The 21,611-nt window shown below is 55.1% G+C and overlaps 1 protein-coding gene across 2 annotated transcripts in view; it reads left to right on the top strand.

The window, feature by feature from the left end:
• The window catches only part of Ranbp3 (RAN binding protein 3), a 45,066-nt gene continuing 23,455 nt past the window's right edge, over nt 1–21,611 (top strand). The window contains exons 1-3 of one of the 2 annotated variants that reach the window (XM_059251712.1): nt 1–114; nt 12,379–12,434; nt 18,550–18,750. In XM_059251712.1, the coding sequence (XP_059107695.1) occupies nt 93–114; nt 12,379–12,434; nt 18,550–18,750 (279 nt within the window). In that variant the 5' untranslated portion in view covers nt 1–92. The remainder of the gene's footprint in view (nt 115–12,378; nt 12,435–18,549; nt 18,751–21,611) is intronic. The other variant, XM_059251713.1, reaches the window with a different exon arrangement.

Genomic DNA, 21,611 nt, shown 5'->3' with positions numbered 1-21,611 from the left:
TGGAATGCGCAGGCGCAGGAAGTCTTCGGCAGAAAGCAGGCCGAGCCCGGGGGCCGGGCGCGGGGCCTTGTGGGAGGGCTTAAGGAAGTAAAATGGCGGACCTGGCGAACGAAGGTAGGGGAGGCGCCGTCGGAGGCCAGCTGGCGGCGGGCGGGCGGGGTACGGGAGGTCCAGGGAGCCCCAGAGCCGAAGGGGGAGCGCCTCAGACTGCGCGAGGCCGGCCTCGTCAGGTCTGGGCCCCCAGCGGGCCCCCCCCACCATGGCGTCCGGTTCCCGGCCCGGTTCCTCGCGGCAGCCCCGGCTTCTGCCTCTGCCCGGCCTCGAGTCTCCTGAGCCCCGTCGCGACCGCCACCCGAGGCCTTCTCGCCTCTCCCGCCGCCCCGGGAGCCCAGCGGGCCGGAGCCGCGGCTCCACGGCCTCGGGTAGGGCGAGACCTCAGGCCTGCTTGCCGGCCCAGCGCGCCACGCTCCCTTCCCCGCCCCCCTCGCCTGGGGCCGGGGCCTTGGTCCCCGGCCTGGCCTCAGGCCCTCCTTCTTGTCATCCCACAAGGTGCTCCACCACTCCGACCTGTGGCTTGCATCTTGAGCTCTGCTCAGACCCCAACCTGGCGCCCATATTCCCGCCACTGGCTTCCATGCCCTTTGGGGTGCACCTGATAACCCCCCCCCCCCATTTAAGCCTGGCCACCTGATCTTGAAAGTCCCAACTGCTTCTGTACAACCCGTTTTTATTTTTGACACGTGATACCCGTCCCTGTGGAGTTTGACACCCCACTTGAGTGGTGTGAATATAGTAAGGCTACCCAATGCCACAGAACTTGCACCCCTCTTCCCACCAGGCCCCCACGTCCTTTGGGGTGCAGCTCACATCCCCTATTTTAGGCTTGGCCACCTGATGTGCAGGTCCTAATTGCTTCTGCACACCCCCTTTCTTTGCCCTGTGAGTCCTCCCCGGTGGGGCCCTGATCCCCATCTGAGCACTCTGGACGATGTCACACTTCTCCAGACTCATAGTCAGTCCCCCTGCATCCGGATGCCCTCTGATGTTCTCCCTTGGGGGCTGCTCCTGGGTTGTAGTTTTGGGACTTCAGAGGTCTATTTTTAGCCCTGTCCTTTCTCCCTGCACAACTACAGGCTGGTTAATAGCAACAGGGACCTGGTTCTCCACGATGCAATATTCCTTCCTGCCTGTGACATGTGGCCTGAGGCTTCTGTAGAAAACCCAGGGATGTGGGGTTCTTCAGAGAGCCCACTTGGCCCTGGTAGGGGAGGGCTTTGGGATGGTGCCCGGAGAATGGAGATAGTGTTTACATCTGCAATACTCAGTCTCCATCCAAGCCTTGAAAGGTAGGTGTAGGTAAGTCGCCTGAGTCACATCAGGAGGCAGGCCTGTGTGAACCAGGGTGGCCTGGGCTAAGGAACCTTGTGGGTGGAGGCAGTAGGGGGACCAGAGAACAAGAGATTGGAGTGGCATACTCTGTGGATGTGTTTTAAACCCATACTTTCTTTTAAAACTTGTTAGGGTTTTGTGTTTGGTGTATTTGTTTTGTTTTTGTGTTTTGTTTTGTTTTTTTTTTTTTTTTTTTGAGACAGTCTCGTATAGCCCAGGCTGTCCTCAAACTCACTTTATGGCTGAAGCCAGCCATGAAGTCCTGGTCCTCATGCCTCCACCTCCCAAATGCTGGGATGTCAGGTGTGCAGTACTACATGGGGCTAGTGTCACTGAGATCTCCTTTGGGGTTGGTAATGTCCTGTCTGGACCAGAGTCCCCTCCCTGAAAACCGGTCGTCTCTCAACCTGCCTTCCGTGATTGTCAATGGGAACTTCCCTCTTAGCTCAGAGCCACCAACACTGTTTCCATGGGATGTCTTTCCCTCCACCTCTTCTGCTGCGCCTGAACCAGAATCTAGAGTGACCCTCCTACACAGGCCCTCCCTCCCTCTCTGACCCACTGTGCTCCGGCCTTCCTCGAGCCTGGATTTCCTGTCTGGAGTACCACCTGCCCCCCAGCCCACCCTGATGGTCTGCTTTTCTTCATGCTACTGTACTCTTGAGGAATTCCCTGGCCACCTGTTTTCCTTGGTGGCCACCTTTCCTGTCCCCTCTGCCCTGTTTTCTTTTCCCATCGCAGCTGTCAGTCAGCAGTCCAGGTCACGCTCTGCTGGAGCTGAGCTCTGCCAGTGCAGGACCTTTCCTTCTCCATCGCTAGTGGGCCCCTTGCTTCTAGAGCAGTGCTTGGTACAGAAGCCATCCAAGAGCTTCCTCTTCCGTGAGAAAGGAGCAGGGAAGGAGTTTATTGGTGAGGGTCCTCGCTCAGAGGGGCCTTGGAGCAGTTTGGATTTGCCGTCCTCTGGGGCTGTGTTTTCTTGTGGCTCCCGTACACACTGTCCGACCTGTTGTAAAACTGAAATGGAGTGTTTGTACCTAGGAAGGGCTGTGCCCACCTGCTGTTTTGTCCGCAGACAAGAGCCCTGTTGAAGTCAGGTTCAGGATGTGAAATTTTTGTGCCTTAGATCTATCGTTTCTGAATCAGTTACTATGTGTTTCCGGAACACTCCTTCTCTTGGTCATGTTCCCAGCACGGCGTTTGATGTCTTGTCACCTTTGTAAAGTAGGTGTATGGTGTTGGTTTTTGTTTTGAAACAGTGTCATATAGTCCAGGCTGGCCTTGAAGTTGCTGTGTAGCTGAGGATGACCTTGAACAGCTGACCCTTCTGCCTCCACTTTCCCAGTGCTGGGATGACAAGTGTGGCTGACATGATGCTGGGGATGGAGCCCAGGGGTGTGCACACTAGGCCAGCACTCAACCCCTTAGCGTTGGCTGTTTGCCTGTGTGTTTTGAAGCTATGGCGTACCTACCCCGTAGTCATGAGTGCCGCAGGGCTGTGGCTCCTGCCTTTGCAGGCCCAGATCCTTAGTCCTTCTTTCCTCCCAGGCCCCCTCCATCCATTTCATCTCTCTGCCCTGAGCCATCTCACCTCAGGCATTCTGAGGTAGTGGCCCCAGCACTCTTCAGTCCATAGATGTTTGATTTCCAACCAGTATGGTGCTTGGGTAGCCCCATAACCCCAGATCTCTGGACCCCTGGATCCCTGCGTTGCCAAGGGCAGAGCAGGTTGCAGAGCCTTCCTCTGTGCAGCTCAGGTGAGGTGTATCCTGCTTGCATGTAAGGAAGCATCCTCAGTTGTAGTCCAGTGCTGCATCCTGCAGGCTGTTGTTGCCATGGTAATCTCATAGAAGGACCGGCAGCTCTCACAGTCCTTCTATGGAACTTCTGTAGTTCATGGCTTTGAGAAGTCCTCTTGCACTGCTTCTCTCCTGGGAGAGAGACAGACAGAGGCTGGAACAAGGCTTTCCCACACTCTGCATCCTGTTTCAGTAGTCCCTCAACACTGGACAGAAGTAGGGTGAAGACAGTTTGATTGTGGTGTGGGAAGGGAGATAGCACAGAAGAGTGGGACCCAGCAGGACCAACAGTGGCTTCTAGCTGTTCAGTTCCTGGTGGGGCTGTGTGTATGCATGGTGGGAACCAGGAGCCACCTTGGGCTGGACAGGGCTGTCCCGTGCATTTTAGGTTTGGCACTAAATGCACTAGTGTGGCCAAATACACTTACTGAATGCTAGTAGCACACCTCGTCTCCTGCCCCAGGGTGGTGACTTCCTAAAATACTTCCATACATAGCCCCACCCTATGGGTTGGGGTAGCTTCAGGGTCATCTCCCAGGTCAGTCCCACAGGTGTCAGGATGGCAGGCATAGGCTCTACCCTAGAGTAAACCAGGCTAATGCTTTTACTTTGCGCTGAACTGAGGCCTCAGTTTCCCCACTAGCAAAATGGGAATGCAGATTATGGCCCCATCTCATGGCGCTGTGAGCCTGTGGTAGTGAGTGCTCACTGGCAGCCGGTGTTCCAACCCTGAACCACCATTTCAGACATGGGCAGCTCAGAGGCGCATTGGGGGATGGGAGAGGAGAAAGGGGGGAGGAAAGAAGGAAAAGCACTGGGTGTGGCTTGGTGGTCTTAGGTCCATCCACAGTGTCACATGGGTGGATGGAAGGGAGGAAGTAGAGTGAGTCCTCCCTGAGATGACCCTGGCTAAGTGGCTCATGGCAGCCCAGGAGGCACACCTCTGTCCCCTGTATCCTGTCGGCCTGTCTGCATGACCTGTAGCCCAGGGCTTCTCAACCTGGGCATCGTGGACACCTGGGGTAGGCTCCGTGGTTGTGGAGGGTGCTGCCTCAGGCATTGCAGGTCCCTGCAGCTCAGGTGTCAGCGGTGGCCTCGGAGTCTGGCCTCTCTTACTCCTCTCATGCTTGCATCTGACCCTTAGGTCAAAGGAAGAACACAGGGCTGTGTGCTGGCTTAGAAGGATGACAGGTGTCCTGTCCTGGGTGTGTCTTGGGACCATGTGCCTGGCCTTGCCTCTTGCTCTCTAGCAGAGGTGGAGAGGTGGCCGAGGGGCTTTGTGATGATCGGGCTGCAGAACCGTTAACCTCTGAAGACAGTGGCGGTGTGGTGGCAGGAGCCAGTTGAACCACCTCTGTTCAGTGGGACTGAGTTGGAGTGAGTGGGGGCAGGTGAGCTTGGAGAAGCTGGGCCCAGTGGCCCAGGCCTGTTATCCCAGCTCTTGGGAGGCTGAGGCAGGAGCATCTTAATCAAGTTCAGACCAGCCTGGGCTACATGCTTAGTAATTTCAAGCCTAGCCTGGGCAACTTAGCAAGAGCCTGTCTCAAATTCAAAAAGGAAAAAAGAGAATGTTTAGAGTAGACGGGAAGGGCAGGGCAGGGCAGGGAAGGTACAGGTGATTTCCAGATTGGCGGGTTCAGGCACAGGGCCTGTGCGGGAGACTGGTAGCTCTCCAAGGTGCTTACTTCCCAGCCCCTGGCCGCCACTCCAGGTTGGTGACAGTGGCGCGGCCCGCTCCGCCTGTCCTAAGGGCATTGGTTTCTGCTTCCTCTGCATAGGCTCCTCCTGGAGATGCCCTCAGTGTGGTAGAGAGAAGCATCCCCCACACTCCTGTGCCCAGAGCACCCAGAGAGTTTAAAAACCTCCAGGAAGGCAGAGTGGAGCTGCACAGACGGTAGTTGTCACCTTACCCAGGGCCCAGTGGAGGGGCCGCTCACTCCCATCGGGGCTTCTGTGCGTGTTTTTAATTAGGAAGCAGCCTGAGATTCTGCATTTTCAGGGATAGCTTCAGGTTTCTGATTTGTTTTGAAAATGAGGAACTGGTCTGGGCCAGCTTGCACATTCAGGGTTTGCTGGGGCTGGGGGACAGCTGCCATCCCTTCCCCAGAGACTGAGGACTCGTGGGCACCTCAGTGTGTGCTGTGCTTCTCCCTCCATTTGGGCCTGGCCTCTCTGACCTGGTTGTGTGCTCCCTTAACTTCCTGAGGGTCTGTGGTGACTGCAGGGTACCATCTGTCTTGTTTTGCCAGCGCTCAGAGGGCAGCAGGCCTCACCGCTTCTAGGGTCCCAGGACCACTGCAGGCCTGCAACCTTATAATGACCTCACCCAGCTCCTGCCAGGTAGCTGGGACAACAGGCCTGTGCCAGCGGGTTCAAATACTTAACTGCTTTTAAAGAGTTTAAAGCGTGTATACACGTACACACACTCACACTGGTGAGCACTTGATTAGCGGATACAAAGGCCCTGGGTTCACTGCCAGCACTAGAAAAGTTGGTCACCTCTTAGCACCTTCTAGATGCATTTTAGTCCTTACAGGTAATTACAGCCTGGAGTCATGCACTAGCAAGGCTCTGGGTCCTGCTGCTGAAAAGAACCAGGGTGGCGCCTGGGTGTCTGGGTATGTGTACTGTCTGCACCCCAGGGCTTTTTGCCTGGGCCCAGCCAGCAGGCTCCCATCATATCTCATTTCCTGCATCTGGATGCTAGGCAAGAAGAGGAGCCAGTGGTGGGGTTGTGGGACAGAACCATTCTGAGTGACCCCGTGGAGTGGGTCCTGCTGGCCACAAATCTAGATGCTCATGTTCCCTCTGCTACACTGGGACAGGATGGGGCTGTCACTGGGGCTAGTGTAGGATGATTGGTGACTTCTGTGGCCTCTCCTCCCAGGACATCAGCCACACCCACTCACCATCTGTCACCAGAACTAATCCCTTAAGGTCCAGGATCACTCCTGATAGAGAACCAGCATGTTAGGGGAGACCTGGTCATCCCAAAGATCTGCCCTGCAGAGGCCATGGCAGAGAGGGAGAGAGGTGTTGACACTCCGGGCTCTGCTGGGTGATGCCATCTGCCCTGGTCAAGTCTGATTGGGACAGGGACCTGACCCCATTTCTTCCCATGGTGTTGACCGCATGTGGTGGAGCTGGGGGTTGGTGGCTCTCTGGTCCTGTGCTTTGGGTGGTGATCCTCCCCATCTCCACCAGCCACGCCCACTAAGTGCCATGAGCCCTGCATGGCAGTGAGTTGATGGAGACACACCATGGGGGCAGCTGCCTGCCAGATGTGAGGTGTCCTGCCCTCCTTTTCGTTGCCGTGGCTGCTTGGAACTCTGTCAGTGTTGGGTGCCTCCAGTGTCAGGGTGCACCCCTCCCACCGCCTGGCATTGGCCACCACAGTGTCTCCTTCCGTATTCTAGGGTGGCCAGCTCTACCTACTTGTCATTTCGTGGTCCAAGGCTCAAGTGACTGCTGTGGGAATGTCCCCCTGCATGTAGCGTCTGTGCACTTGCTTGGTTCTGGCTTCCCTAGTTAGCCTGGCACCTACAGCTTCTCAGCTTACCTTCCCTCAGAGTCTGCCACAGGCCTCTGGGATTGCCAGCCACAGCATTGCATCAAGCATGTCATGGTTGGCCACCTGAAGGCTAGCAACTGCCTTTGCATGCACGGTTTGTGCTTCCAGATGCCCTCAGTGTTTTGTCGTGTGGTCTTGGGTGTGATTGCAGTGACAGGAACTGATGCTGCCTTGGAGCTTGCAGTGGGTCACTGTCCTCAAGCACTTGAACACAGCTCTCATTTATCCATCCCTGTTTCAGACTCACCCAGGATCCAGGTGGCTGAGGTAGCTTTGGACATACCCACACTCCCACTGCCAATCCTAGGCAGCCGCCCCCACACCATGTGTTCCAGAGGCCTCGGGTTTCCTTCCAGCTAGGTTGCAGGGGCTTTCCCCGCCAGCCTTCCTCACTTTCAGTTCACCATGTCTGTGTTAGGCCACACAGACCACTCTTTCCTGTGTTCGCTAGGCTGGTGGACTCCATGTCACTTCCCTTTCTTCCCTTTGTGAGCTCTCTGGGGTTTGGCCAGACTCAGAGTGAGTGGGCTTCTTCTAAGCTGTAGGGACAGCAGGATGGAAGAGGTGACATGTGGTGCATCCTTCTCAGCATCTCCTGTCCAGGAGCTGAGCCACTGGGCACGGTGTGCACTCACCCCAAGCCAGTCTTTGCTGCCGTTGGTACTCCTGTGGCCAAGGCCTCCTGGACCCTCAGTAGTTGGCCACACCAGTGCAGTGACATTAGCCACGAGTGGGAGCGACAAGTGATCCACGTGTTGGCCACAGGTCTTGTGCTCCTCCTATGTCCTTAGGAAAAAAAGAATAGAATTGAAAGCCAACCAATATGTGAAAATTCATCATTGGATTTAAATCACACCTGGAAGGTGGGGATTGGGGTCTGTGGAAGGTTTTCACATGGAGCACAAGGCGAAATCATTCTAGAAAATTAGATGGCATGGAGAGTGCATTACCCAAGCAGTGCCCTGCCAGTACCTCTGTGAGGACAGCTGGGAACTTCCAGAGAAGTCACAGAAAGACGTTTCCAGGTGCCACTCTCCCTGTGCGGGGCTAGGAAGCCTGAGCCACAGGCCTGAGGCCTCCTCACTCCCCGCCCCGGAGATCACGGGACCAGCATTGACAAGGGAAGGTTTTTCCTGCAAGGGTGGCCTCTGCTGCCCAGTGCAGACTTGTTCCCACGACAGCCGCCTGCTGGCAGTTGTTGCCGCCCTCACTGGATCAGAGTGGCTGGTGCCGGGCCCAGGGTGCTGGAGGGATGCTTGCCAATGGCGTTCAGGATAAGAAGGTGGACGCGGAGGGCGTTGACTTGCTGACAAGGTGCTGAGCCCTTCAGTGGCTGTCCAGCTGCAGCGGCCACCTGGCAAGTGAAGTGCCATCAGGAGGGAGAAAGGAAGTGTGGGCTCCTGCCTCCTCCCTTCTTCCTGTCTTTGCCATGCTATGGAGGACCCAGGCCCCAAAGCTCTTCCCAGGTGTTTGTCCTCTAGGGTGTTTTGTTCCAGATGCCACAACTCCAGAGGAGGATGGAGGGTGGCTCACTTCCTTGTGGTCACAGCTGGCACATTGCTGAGGCTGGCTGTGCAGAGCCAGTAGCAGCCTGGATGCAGTGCTGCAGGTTTGAGGGAATCCCAGAGAGGACATGTCTGCCGTGGATGAACGGCAAAGGCCACAAGAAGACTCGAGAGAGCACTGTGCAGCCCACTGCCTGGACCAGGCCGGCCCCTCACTCTCTTTTGAAGTGGGGACAGTGGGTTCAAACCAGGCCTTGAGGCCAGGGCACATGGGTAGGAACAGCTTCCCATCACCACTCCAGATGCAGAGTCCGCCGGCCCAGAGCTAGGCTTCTTGCCGGAGTGACTTGGAGGTTTGTGTTTTGATATGTGGCAGATGTGAGTGCTGTGGCCATCAACCCCTACTGGCTGGCATGCAGGATCCTCCCAAGCTCCTATCTGGGCACTGACATCATCCTGCAGCTGCCTGCCAAGCACCTGTCCTGTGTGCTGCGAAAACTCCTGTCCTGGGGATGTGGGAACAGCATCTACTCCTTCCTCACAGAGGAAGGTCCCCGTAACAAACTAGAGCGGGACCAAGTGTGTGATCCCAAAGCAGCTTCCCCAGCCTGTGAACTCTGTCCCCTCCAGAGACTCAAGCCCTCCGTCATTTAGGGCAGAGTTGCATACAAAGTTGAGAGGAGGGTCTGGTGTCTCAGATGAGGGTTCAGTGACCTTCCTGTGGCCTCCTGAGCTGTGTGTCAGCGGTGAGCATGCTCACGGGGTCTGAGACGCCCGTGAAGCCAGCAGCTGTTTTGCTAGGAGACTAACAGCTGTGAAGCTCTGTGGGGCAGCGGATTCAAAGCTCACTCCTGTCTCCCAGCCTTGGAGTTCCTGGTGCGCTGCACCCTCTCCTCTTACCTTAGCCTCGGTCCATAGCCTGCTGTACTGCCCTGTGGACTAAAGTCAGGGTGGTTTTTTTTTTTTTAGTGCTCTATCTGCATGTATGTTTGAAGGCCAGAAGAGGGCGCCAGATCCCATTATAGATGGTTGTGAGCCACCATGTGGTTGCTGGGAATTGAACTCAGGACCTTTGGAAGAGCAGCCAGTACTCTTTAACTACTGAGCCATCTCTTCAGCCTCTTATTTTTATTTTATTTTATTTTTTTTCAAGGCAGGGTTTCTTTGTGTATCTTTGCGCCTTTCCTGGAACTCGCTCTGTAGACCATGCTGGCCTCGAACTACTCTTTAACTACTGAGCCATCTCTTCAGCCCCTTATTTTTATTTTATTTTTTTTTTTGAGACAGGGTTTCTCTGTGTATCTTTGCGCCTTTCCTGGAACTCGCTCTATAGACCATGCTGGCCTCGAACTCACAGAGATCCGCCTGCCTCTGCCTCCCGAGTGCTGGGATTAAAGGCGTGCACCACCACCGCCTGGCTCTATTTTTTTTTTTTAAAGAGATGTTTTAATTATGTGTGTAGGTTTATGCATGTGACTACAGTGTTGGTAGAGACTGGAAGAGGTTGGTGGGTCCTCTGGCGTGAGCCACCTGATAAGGGTGCTGGGGACCAAATCCTGGTCCTCTTAAGAGCAGGGCCCGGCCACTGAACAGCTCTCCAGTACCTTCAGTTTTCATTTGTACTCAGGACAGCCTTTAGGACAGCTCTTCAGCGTGTGGGTCCCACGCATGCCAGCAAGCATCTTACCCTGCTGGGCTATCTCGAGAGCCAGCCCTGTTTGTTTTTGAGGTAGTCTCATGTCTCATGTTGCCCAGGCTGGTCTTGAACTCCTGATCCTTCTACCTCTACTTCCCAAGTGGTATTAGGAGTGCAGGTGTGCGTGCGCCACCACATATGGTTTCTGTGACTTGGTGCATGCTAGGTGGATGTTGTACTCCTGGAGCCACGTGCCCTGCCTAGAGGGTGAATTGAAGGTGTCATACGTTGGTTGACATGCTGGCCACAGAGCTGTTGGGAGCTTGGAAGGCTGGCTTGGTGTTGGGCTAATACAAGCCAAAGACACCAAGGGAGCACCTGTCTGTATGGGAGGCAGTGTTGCCTTCGAGGGGTGATCCTGAGTCCCAGGCAGACAGCAGGGGCCCGTTTTCCTAGTGGAGCTCACACCCTGGTTACTCGGAGGCACGATGGCTTTGTGTATCTGTCACACCTGTGGCCTTCCTAAGGAAGGTCTGTATGGTTCCAAGTTAGAACCAGGCCAGGGTGGGTCTGGTGTGCACTGGTGTCACCTGCTGAGTGTATCCGAGTGCTGTTGTCCTCAGCTGAGCATGCCTCTGAGCTCCTTGAAGTTGTTGCTTATCCAATGGCTCTCCCTCTCTCACCCTAGGCCTGTCCTTTGTGTCCAACAGATCCCTGGAGCAGCCTTCCTGCCGTCCTAGGGAATACATGCCCATCAGTACTGAGGGGCTGTGGTGGGGCTGTAGTCCCGGGGCTAGGTGGCAGGGCAGGTTTCTGGTACAGACTGGCTCCAGCAGCAGTAGGCACCATTTACTGGCCTGACAGCATCTGAGGCCTATCAGCCTCACACAGGGCCCAGGGCCTGGAGCGCCAGTCCTCCATGCTGTAGCTGCCCTGCTCCAAGGTCCCAGGTAGTGACAGGTGGCCAGGCAGCCCTAGTAGAAGGAGAGTCTCTCTTCCCATAGCCCCAGTCATGTATTCATGAGCCAGTCCCCTGGGCCAAGGTGCTGTCCTCAGCAAGCCTGGAGTGAGGGTGGGTGCTGGCTCCTTACACATCTTACTGGGGCTGGGTGCAGAGGTGGAGCTGGGGCTGGGCATTGGCCCAGCTATTCAGCTGGGGCACAGAGGTGATGACCAGCCTCCAGGGACCTGGCACACATACTGTGGTGAGCTGCTCCTCTGCCCAACCTCCCCCCTCCCTGCCGTCATTTGTGTTTGCTGTGGCTACAGGAGGTATGACCCCGGCTGGAGAGTGTGTCATTGTCTGGTGGCACTCGGGCTTCAGGTTGGGCCGTAAGGCAGATGGACGGGCATAGGTGGTCACAGGAGCACTGGGACAGTGGGGACTGGGGTAGTGAGAATGTAACCCATTAGCAGGATGCCTGCTTAGGATCTGTGGTCTCAGGGTCAAGTCCAGTGTCGTGTTTCTCTAGGAGTGGGGATGGGTATGGCCTTGCTGTGGGCCTCTCCTCCCCATTCTTCTCATGCTCCAAGTGTGGAAACACACATATCTGCCACCCTAGGCACTGTGGCTTTCTCTGGCACTGTGTCTCATGTAGTGCCCAGGCCTACCTGTACGCAACCTTGGGGGCTTGTGGTGCTCATGGGAGTTACCATAGCCACAGGGACACCGCTGGTCGCACACCCTCTCATCAGGTGCAGAACCTCGGGGCAGCACTCTATGGCCCTGCTGCAGGAGTCTTTAATTAGCACCTATAGGGACCAGGTCGGTTGGGTTTCTAGGGTTGCTGTCTAAGAGCAGGAGCCTAACGGCCAGCTGCTTGCAAGTAGGGCATGATGGTGCACACCTTTAATCCCAGAGCTTGGTTGGAAGAGACAGGTGCATCTCTGTGACTTGGAAGCCAGCCTGGTCTACATAGCAAGGCCCTGTCTCAAAAATAACAACAAAAAACCCCACAAAAAACCCTAAGTTGGTGCCCAGCTCTTAGGCGGGAGTCATGATTCTGTGGTGTCTTGCACCCTGCTGACTTCTCAAACCCCTGTCCTGCGTCCTGGCCCCGGTAACGTGCAGAAAGGCCATGCCACTGAGGGGTTCCACATGCAGGTGCCTCTGATAGCCTCTGAGCGGCTGGGTGTTCTGTGAGCTGCTTTTAAATGTCCCCCCCACCCCCCCCCCACCCTCCCAAGACAGGGTTTCCCTGTGTAGCTTTGTGCCTTTCCTGGAACTCACTTGGTAGCCCAGGCTGGCCTCGAACTCACAGAGATCCGCCTGGCTCTGCCTCCCGAGTGCTGGGATTAAAGGCGTGCGCCACCGCCGCCCAGCGAAAATGTATTTTTGTGCATGTTGCATGTGTGCGTGTTGTCGGGTACCTGTGCGCACGCACTGGCATATTTGCACGTGTTTAGCTGACTGGAAACAAGAGCCGTGTTGACTGTTCGGATGATGCAGCGTTGGGAAAACACTGATGTTTCTCTTTGCAGAAAAGCCTGCCGTCGCACCGTCTGTCTTTGTGTTTCAGAAGGACAAAGGACAGAAGGTAAGGGACCCTGCGCACTCTGCACACACCGTCCTCAGGCTTGCTTTGCCTCCTAAGAAGCCAGTGAGGCCAGGCTGACGACCAGAGCACGGGCTGTGACAGATCTCCACCACCTTCCTGGGTTCCAGTATGTGGGAGGACGGAGGTTGGTGAGGTCGAGTAGCAAGTACTGCGCACATCTTGGGGTTCATGGAGCATACATTTAGCACACAGCCCCCATTCTATCCCCAGCACCCCAGGAAAGTGTCCCAGCTCGGGTGTGTCACTGCGTCTGAAGTAATCTTGGGCTTACTATCCCTGCCTCTCCCCCCGTCTATGGGGCTGGCTTCCCCCTCTCTGAGGGCGTATCACCCCAGAGACATGTGCCGTATGTCTACTGGGCACCATGTCTGGACCTTGCCTGGTATGGAGAGGCAAGAGCCAAGGATGCCACTGTCCTTCTCAAGGCCGTCCATTTGTGCTCTCCTGGACACAGTTGTATGTAGGGGTCAGAGGCATGTCAGAAGCCAGGCTGCTGGTGGCCTGGCTCCCAGCCTGCGTGACTCCTGTGCATTTGCATCCTGGTGGGAGGCTGGCTGTATTTGACAGTGTCTGGGTGATCAGCTGGGGGCTGCTTATGGCCAGATGATGGTGCTTACAGTTGCCACCACTGTTGTGTGGTCTGTACTCGGGAGGGAAGCTGCTGCCTGCCCCTGCCTCCATGCCTGCCAGGTGACACTGCCCGAGTGGTGGTGGTGAGCCGCTTGGCTGTCTGTTCCTATCTTTTGCTGAAGCATCTGGAGGCCCCAGGAGGCTGCTGGTTTGGTTTGGTGACAGAGTGGTTTCCAAAATGCCTTGCGGCCTTCTGTCCCCAGCCTGGTGACAGCTGTGCCCTGGGGTCCTCTGCATGGTCTTCAGTGGTGAGCGTGGTGTGAGGTCGGTTTGGGTTGTTTCTGTCCAGTGTTAGTACTATCTGGACTTTCGAGACCCTCCTTGGATCATGCGTCGTATCTTTAGTTGGTTGTGTTAGAGCCCCCCACCCCCCCACAGTCCCCAGCTGCTCCTCTGCTGCTGTGTGAATAGACCCACAGTGAGTGCTGGGCAGCTTGGCGGCTCTGCAGTTTGCATGCTTTTGCCCTGTGTTCCATGCACAGAAGGTCCTTGCTGTCTCCTTGTGAAGGCAGCCCCCAGTAAGAGCTGCTGCAAACCTGAGGCCGGCAGGTTTCGGGTTCGAGGGGATGCTGGGGCCCGGCTAGGTGTGAGCACACCCATCGCCCAATGCCACAGTCCTTGGGGGTAACAAAGATCACTAGTTTGGGTTCATCTTCTCTAAGAGGTCCACATGACTGGCCTTAGGTGCTGGCTTTGATACTTCCACATGTGCTGTGTGTTCTTACCAAAACCATAGGCCTTTTGGTGCTGCTCCTTTGCAGTGTGACCACCAGGCAGAAATGATGGCTAGAGCCAGCCTGAGCTACACTGTGAAGATTTGTCTCCTTATTTTGTATATAAGCATTTCTGTGCACCACAATGTGTTTTGGTTCCTGTGGAGGCCAGAGGAGGGTGTCGGGTCCCCAGAGCTGGAGTTTGAGGTGGTTGTGAACGTACGTCTGTCATCCTTAGTCTCCCTCAGGTCCTGGCCCAGGTCACACTTGGGACAGTTTAAACAGAGACAGGAGACTCAGGTCTGAGCACTTGGGTAGACAGGAGATTCTCACTGCAAAGATATTCTTTCTTTCTTTCTTTTTTCTTCTTTTTTTTAAAAAAATAATTTTTTTACGTGCATTGGTGTGAAGGTGCCATCCCCAGGAACTGGAGTTACAGACAGTTGTGAGCTGCCATGTGGGTGCTGGGAATTGAACCCAGGTCCTCTGGGAGAGCAATCAGTGCTCTTAACTGCTGAGCCATCTCTCCAGCCCAACACAGTGATTTCTTGAGTACACCGTGTTACTTGGGTCATCCTACTGACCTGGTGGAATTACTCTTTTCTCCAGAGGAGAACCAGGGGCTTTGGGGAGGCCAGGACTTAGCATTGGCTGTGGCTACATTGCCCTTTGAGCTGCTTGTAGAGGTGTGTTCCTGGGGATGGGCCCAGTGGCTGCTCAGTCTTGTAAACAAAGGCTCGCATCCTGACACAGGGTCTGCTTATCTCTGTCGCTGCTCCTCATCTGGGGTTTGGGGGCAGTGCTCCCTTAGCTCAGTTCTTCTTGTGATTTAATGTCTCCTCAGCAAACCCATTACCAGATCGTTACAGCTCCAGTTCTGTTGCCCTGAGTCTCTTCTACCTCTGCAAGGAGAATCAGCATTCTCGGCTCCTGGGCCAAAACCCTGCCTGTTGAAGCAAACAGGCCCCTCAGCAACAAAGTGAGACCTTTGTCCCTCTGTCCCCAGGCAAGATTAGCCAGGCTTCTCTCAGGAGGCTGTCTCCCCCTTCCTCTGTCTTGGTTTTGCTGTTATGTTTTCAGTTTTATTTGGGAAATCCTCAGATTGTTGGAAAAGATGACCCTAAGACTGGACATAGTAAAGCCGGGCGGTGGTGGCGCACGCCTTTAATCCCAGCACTCGGGAGGCAGAGCCAGGTGGATCTCTGTGAGTTTGAGGCCAGCCTGGGCTACCAAGTGAGTTCCAGGAAAGGTGCAAAGCTACACAGAGAAACCCTGTCTCGAAAAAACCCAAAAAAAACCAAAAAAAACAAACAAAAACAAAAAAGACTGGGCATAGTAGCACACACTTTTAATCCCAGCATCAGGAGGCAGAGGCCAGCCTGGGCTGCACAGTGAACCCCTGTGTGTATGTGTGTGTGTGTGTGGGGGGGACGGGACAGGATGATAATAGCACTCAACCCCAGTGCTCACGTCCACCCGACATCGCCAGGGGCCCTGACCAAGGAAGGATTTGGTGCAGTTAGCACCTGGGCTGTGGTCCCTTCCATAGCACCAGGCGCAGAGCACTCCTGACTGAAGTGGTCAGTGTGGAGTCAAAGTTCAGTTGTCTCAAACATCCCTTAAAGCTTTTTATGTGTGGGCTGAACTTCCTGATCTGCAGCCATCAACCGGGGGAGCAGATACCCCCAGTTACCCGCAAGATTTGAGCTTGCCTGGGCTATAGAATTGCAGGACCCTGGCTCCAGAGAGAGCTTGGTCCCTGTAAAGCAGGCTGCACTGGATGGTGGTGCAGGACTGGAAAGGGAGGAGGTGGCTCCGCTGCCTGCCAGGAGCGTCCACCTCATCTGACGCATGCACCAGCGGCTGTGCAGTGGCAGTGGCGTGTTGGTGTGTTGCCCAGGGCGACAGGTGGCCACCTCCTGTTGTTGCCTGGGATAGGCAATCTGCCCGTTCCTGTTTGTTTTATGGGTGTTGTTTGTTGCTGTCAGTTGTTTTTGGTGATGGAACCAGCAGTGTGTGTGCCAGCCCAGCATCCTAGCACCAAAGCATATCCCCAATCCAAGCTTTTGGTTACTTATTTATTAATTAATAACTATTACTTTTATTTAGAGATGGGGCCTCACTATGTAGTCCTGGCTGGCCTAGAACTTGCTATTTTGAGCAGGCTGTCCTGAACTCACGGAGATCTGCTTGCTTCTGCCTCCACTCCCCAGGTGCTGGGATAAAGGTGTGCACCACCACACCTGGCTTATTTATTCATTTTGAGATTAGAAATCTCGTGTTTGGCGTTAGAAATGGCCTAGCAGTTAAGAGCACTGGCTGCTCCTGCAGAGAACCTGAGTTCCGTTCCCAGCGCCCACATGGAGGCTCACAGCCATCTGTAACTCCAGCTCCAGGGGATCTGATGTCCTCCATTGGCCTCTGGGTTCATGGTGCACGTACTATTTGCAAGTCAGTACTGATACATGAAAAATAAAAATGAAACCTATAAAAAAAGAGTCTTTCATAGGCAGGCAGTGGTGACACATACCTTTAATCCCAGCACTCAGAAGGTAGAGGCAGATGATCTCTGAGTTCAAGGACAGTCAGGGCTACACAGAGAAACCCTGTCTTGAAAAACAAAACAACAAAAGTCTCATGGTCTATCAACTGCATTCGCTGGGTGATTTTTTTTTTTTTTTTTTTTTTGGTAATTTATTTTACGTGTATGAGTGTTTTGCCTGCATGTATCCAAGGAGGTCAGAAGAGGTTGTCAAGTCCCCTGGAACTGGAACTTCAGACAGTTGTGAGTTGCCATGTGGGTGCTGAGAGTTGAACCTGGATCTTTTGGAAAAGTAGGCTGAGTCATCTCTCCAGCTCTGTGGTCATTACTTTTAATACAGAATCTCTTACAGCTCAAGCTGTTCTTGAACTCACTGTGTAACCCAGGCTTGCCTTGAACTCTTGAACTGATCTTCCTGCCTGTCTCCTGAGTGGGAGGGTGGTGTGGGAGCTGGGAGTGGAGTCCAGGGCCTTTCACATGTGAGGCAAGTGCTCTGCGATGGAGCCACAGCCCAGTTTTTTATTTTATTTTCAGACAGTCTTGTGCTGTCGCCCAGGCCGGGGTTCAAGCCTCTAAGGGCTGGAGTGACAGGTATGCACTCCCACAGACTCCAGACCTTTGTCACTTGAAGACTCGTAGCCAGATTGGTGGCACAAGATTCTCTTGCTCTTCTGTCCTGTGTTCTGGGGACGCTGTTTGTGGGGCTTGGGTATGAGGCTGTCACCGCGTGCCCGTGAGGCCGTAGCTTCTCTTTCTCTGTGCTTGCTGTGTTGTCAGTGATAGGTTGACGCTGTCAGTGCCTCCAGCCGTGCTCTCAAAGTCAGTGCTCCTCAGCTCCAGCACTGGCTCTGGGCAGCAGGTGCTCCCTGGGCAGCTGGTGCTCCCTGGGCAGCTGGTGCTCCCTGGGCAGCAGGTGCTCCCTGGGCATGTGACAAGCTGCTATGCCCATTGTTTGCATAGCACCTGGACCATTTGGCTCTTCAGTGTGGCTGTCCCTGGGGACTCAGGGACCAAAAGAGGGTGGCAGACTGGTGGGATATGGCTCAGTCCTGAAGACGGGCGGAGCCCTCCTTGTCTTTGTCCCTGGCCCCCAAGAGCCTACTGTATGCCTTCCATGTGACTCCAGTCAGCCGATCCTGGCTGCCACTTTCCCAGGAAGATGTTAAATCTCACTTAAGAGTAGCAGGAGATGCTGATGGTGGCCACTGTGCTCCTGGGAAGACCTTGCACAGGAAGCTGGTGTTGTCCCTTGATGATGCTGAGATCTGAGCATGAATGACCTTGTGTAGAAGCTTTGTAAACTTTGCCCACCCCCCTGGGCCAGGGTCAAGCTACATAGCCGAGACTGGCCTGGATCTCACGGTCCTCCTGCCTCTGCCTGCTGAGTGCTGAGATTGCAGGCTTGTGCCACCACACCTGGCCTTGAAGGAAGCTTGATGGAGCCATTTCTTTCCACAGGGCTCTGCGCTTGTTGTATTTTCTTTTGATGGGGGTCATGTTTCAAAGTAGCACCCATGCCACATCTGGTGACACAATCCTGCGTCCCAGCCACCCGGGAGGCTGAGACAAGAGGGCCCCTGGAGCACAGGACTCAAGGTGACCTGGGTATCACAGCAAGACCTTGACTCAAATCATAGCACAGCCTTGTGGGCAAGTCACACCCTCGAGACATTTCAGTAACTGGCTGAGAACCAACTGGTGGACGGTGCCATATGGGGCTTGGGGCCCTAGGCCACTGTGGTAGGACATCACCTCTGAGAAAGAGTCAGGGCCACAGATGCTTGACCTAGACGTCTGCAGAGCCCCCAGATCTACCTCAAAGTCTGCCAGGCATTAGCTTTTGCATCTCTTGGCTTTTTCCAAATAGGCCCACACCCAGGATGTGAGAGATGAGCCTGAGAAAACCAGAGGCCAAAGAATCTGTGGATGTCCTGGCCTCTGTCCCCTGTTCTGTCCATTGACAGCATTTTAGTGTCTAGCTGGAGTGGCAGGACCCTCGGGGTTTAACTTCTGGTATCATGTCTCCATCCTTGTTTTAAGAGAAAGTGTCCTCATGCTGGGTCCACCGTTGTTCTGAAAAGGAGGCTCAGACCTACCTGCCCAAGAGCCCTATGCATGGGAAGGCAGAGGTAGGGACAGGGACCCTCCCCTTCCCCATGGTGTGGCCTTTTGTGTACATTGAAGGAAAATTGTCTTTTTTGCTCCCCAGTCCTCCACAGAGCACAAAGACTTGCCGGAGTCGGGAGAGGAGCCTCGGGGGGAGGCGGAGGCGCCCCGCCCTGACGCGGGGCACCCCGAATCCGCTGGGGAGCATGCCTTAGACCCTCCTGCCCCTACTGGTGCTTCCACCAGCTCTCCTCCGCCCCCTGCTCCTGCAGCCCAGCCTCCTTGTGTGCGAGAACTGGCAGGGGTAAGTGCCCACAGCCCACCCTGCACTCTGTTACCCGGGGCCACCAGGTCCCGAGCCCCTGTCCCTTTAGCCCCAAGAATCAGCTGGGAGGGGGTAGCAAGGACTGACTCAGCCCATTTCAGCCATGCCACTGACCAGGCAGAGGGACTGAGCCCCCTCTTGTCTACACCACAGTGAGAGATGGGGTCTGCTTCCTAGGAGATGGGAGGGGCCCCAAGAGGAGCTGGGCTGCACTGTCACCCTTCCAGGCCCCTTCTGGCCCCATTGGCCTTCTCCCACTTCTCTTCTCGTGAGTCTGAGTGTTCAAGTTCAGGGTCTTGAACCCAGGGCTCTGGAGACTGAGCTTGGGCTGCAATGAGGCAGGAGGAGGGGAAGCCCGTCCATCCTTGGGGCACACGTGGAAGGTGCCCCTGGGTGGGTAGCTTACACCTGTTTTAAAAGATAAGTGAGAGCTGGGGAGGTGGCTCAGTGGATAGGAGCATTGCTGTGAAACCAAGATGACCTGAGTTCAAATCCCAGCACCCACATAAAAGCCAGACATGGCTGCCTGTGCCTGAGACCCCAGCACTGTGGGGGAAGGGGTGAGACAGGAGGATCTCAGAGCTCAGTGGTTGGTCACCCTAGCCCAAAATGGTGAGCTTTAGGTTCAGTGAGAGGTGGTTTTGAAAAAGTGAGTTGGAGAGCATAGAAGACACCCACCGTCTTGAGCTGGTCTGCACACATAGGCACACTCCAGTTAGAGAGGAGGCCAGCACCATCCCAGCTGTGCAGTGACAGCGGGGCCATGCTTGTCCTGCATCCTCTGCAGGCCTGAGTGGTCCCCCTCTTCACGCCAGCTGCAGCCCCCAAGCCTGGGTCATGCTGGGAGAAGGTTTGACCAGGCCGTGCTCCCGCCTGTCATCTGAGGGTTCAGGCTGTGAGGGAAAGAGGCGAGATTTTATGGTGTGGGGGGGGGAGGTTGCTGTGGGAAGAGTACTCTGTGATGCAGAAGAGGGCTAACATCAGGGTGCTCTGATTTTACTCTGGACAGAGCACCCTTCGAAACTGCATCCAGAAGCCTCCCGGTGGGCAGAGGCTCTGGCTGAGGAGACTAGCCAGGCTCGGTGCAAGGCTCCCTCCGCAGCCCAGGGGGCGCCTTCCAGGCTGAGACAAGAGCAGTCCATCCCAGAGCCCTCGTGACACTAGCTGCTCTCGAGCCGGGGGCCTGTGTGACGACCTGGGCCCACAGAGCCTGGCTTCTTAAATCTCATGGGCTGCAAACTTGAGCAACATAGCCCCCAGATCATCCAGGGAAAGGGGCCTGCAGAGAAGGGGAGCCAGAGCTACCCCCAACTGCTTACAACTTCACCGTGCCTGGAGCAGCACTGCCATACCACTTGGTGACAGCGCTGAGCCACCAGGCCAGCGTAGAGCTCTCAGTGGGGAAGCTGGGCTGGTTGCCAAGGATAGTCTCGTGGCTGGCGCACTGCACAGACACACTGTAATTTGGGTCAGTTGGGCTGTAAATCCAGTTGGGTGGAATCTGATCCTGGGGATGCCAGGATGAGCTCACCAGTCCCTGTACAGCAGAGCGGCTTTCATCTGGTTGTGCCCTAACTCGGCTCCACAGAGCTCCTCCATTTCTGCAGTCTGTCTGCACTCCATGCCATGCTTTCCGGGTGTGTGGGGTGAGAGCCAGCCTTGTGATGAGCAATTGCCCACCAAGGGCCTGTGAAGAGCCTGCTGGCCTGAGGACTCTGGAAAGACCTTGCTGTATAGCACCCACGTGCACCTGACCCTTTAAAATGCCAGCCTTGGGGACAGTTTTTGTGCTCTTGTGGGTGTGTGTGTTTAACTTAAATGTATAGAATTGCCGGGCGGTGATGGCTCATGCCTTTAATCCCAGTACTAGGGAGGCAGAGCCAGGCGGATGGATCTCTGTGAGTTTGAGACCAGCCTGGTCTACAGAGTGAGATCCAGGACAGGCACCAAAACTACACAGAGAAACCCTGTCTTGAAAAACAAAACAAAACAACAACAACAACAAAAAGTATAGAATTATACACACACAACAAACACACGCTTTTACAATTGTGTGTGTGTAGGGGGACCTGAGGTGTATATGAGTTCTGTGCCAAGCAGGCCAGAGGCTGGGCGCCCCTGGAACTGTGGTCACAGGTAGTTGTGAGCTGCCTCAGGTGGGCGCTGGGAGCTAAGCTTCCGTCCTGTAGAGGACTACTTAGTGTTCTTGAGCACTAAGCCATCTCTGACCATGAGGGTGGCCTCTGTGATGTGTCCTGTCAGCTGGCCAGCCCATAGCACCCAGCACCATTGCCAAGGCCAGCTATGGTCATGCTGTGTTTTGGGGTTTTTCTTAGTCAGGGTCTCATGTAGCTCAATCTGGCTTTGAACTCCTGATCTTCCTGCCTCTGCCTCTGCCTCTGCCTCCCACCTCCCACCTCTGTGGCTCTTGAGTCCCTGCTGGCAGAGCTGAGCTGGTCCACAGGTCCACAGCTGCTGTGAGCATCTCTCTGAGCCTCTTCACCCATCCAAGGTGGTACGGGGATCAGTTGGAACACTAGCCAGACCTTTCTCCTTGGCTCCCTGGTTAGTGAGGTGGATGCCTCATTCACCTGTGTCTCCGTGTGTCATCCTGGAGCCCTTGTCCTTGAAGCAGTAGGACTGCTTCCTGTCCTCTGGGAAACTTCCATTCCCACATGCACCCCAGTGATGTCCCAGATGAATCCACAAGAACCTGCTCCCTTGATGGAGCTGAGCAGCAGCAAAGCAGCCATGACATGATGTTGGGAGCCGTGTGTCCTCAGACTGTCCGCATCTGTTCCAGTGGAGTGTCTGCAAGGCCAGTGATGACAGGGCCTTTA

Source organism: Peromyscus eremicus, unplaced genomic scaffold (assembly GCF_949786415.1).
Source record: "Peromyscus eremicus unplaced genomic scaffold, PerEre_H2_v1 PerEre#2#chr22_unloc_1, whole genome shotgun sequence".
Lineage (NCBI taxonomy): Eukaryota > Metazoa > Chordata > Mammalia > Rodentia > Cricetidae > Peromyscus > Peromyscus eremicus.
The sequence above is the reverse complement of the archived record's forward strand: the minus strand, read 5'-3'. Positions and strand labels throughout refer to the sequence as shown.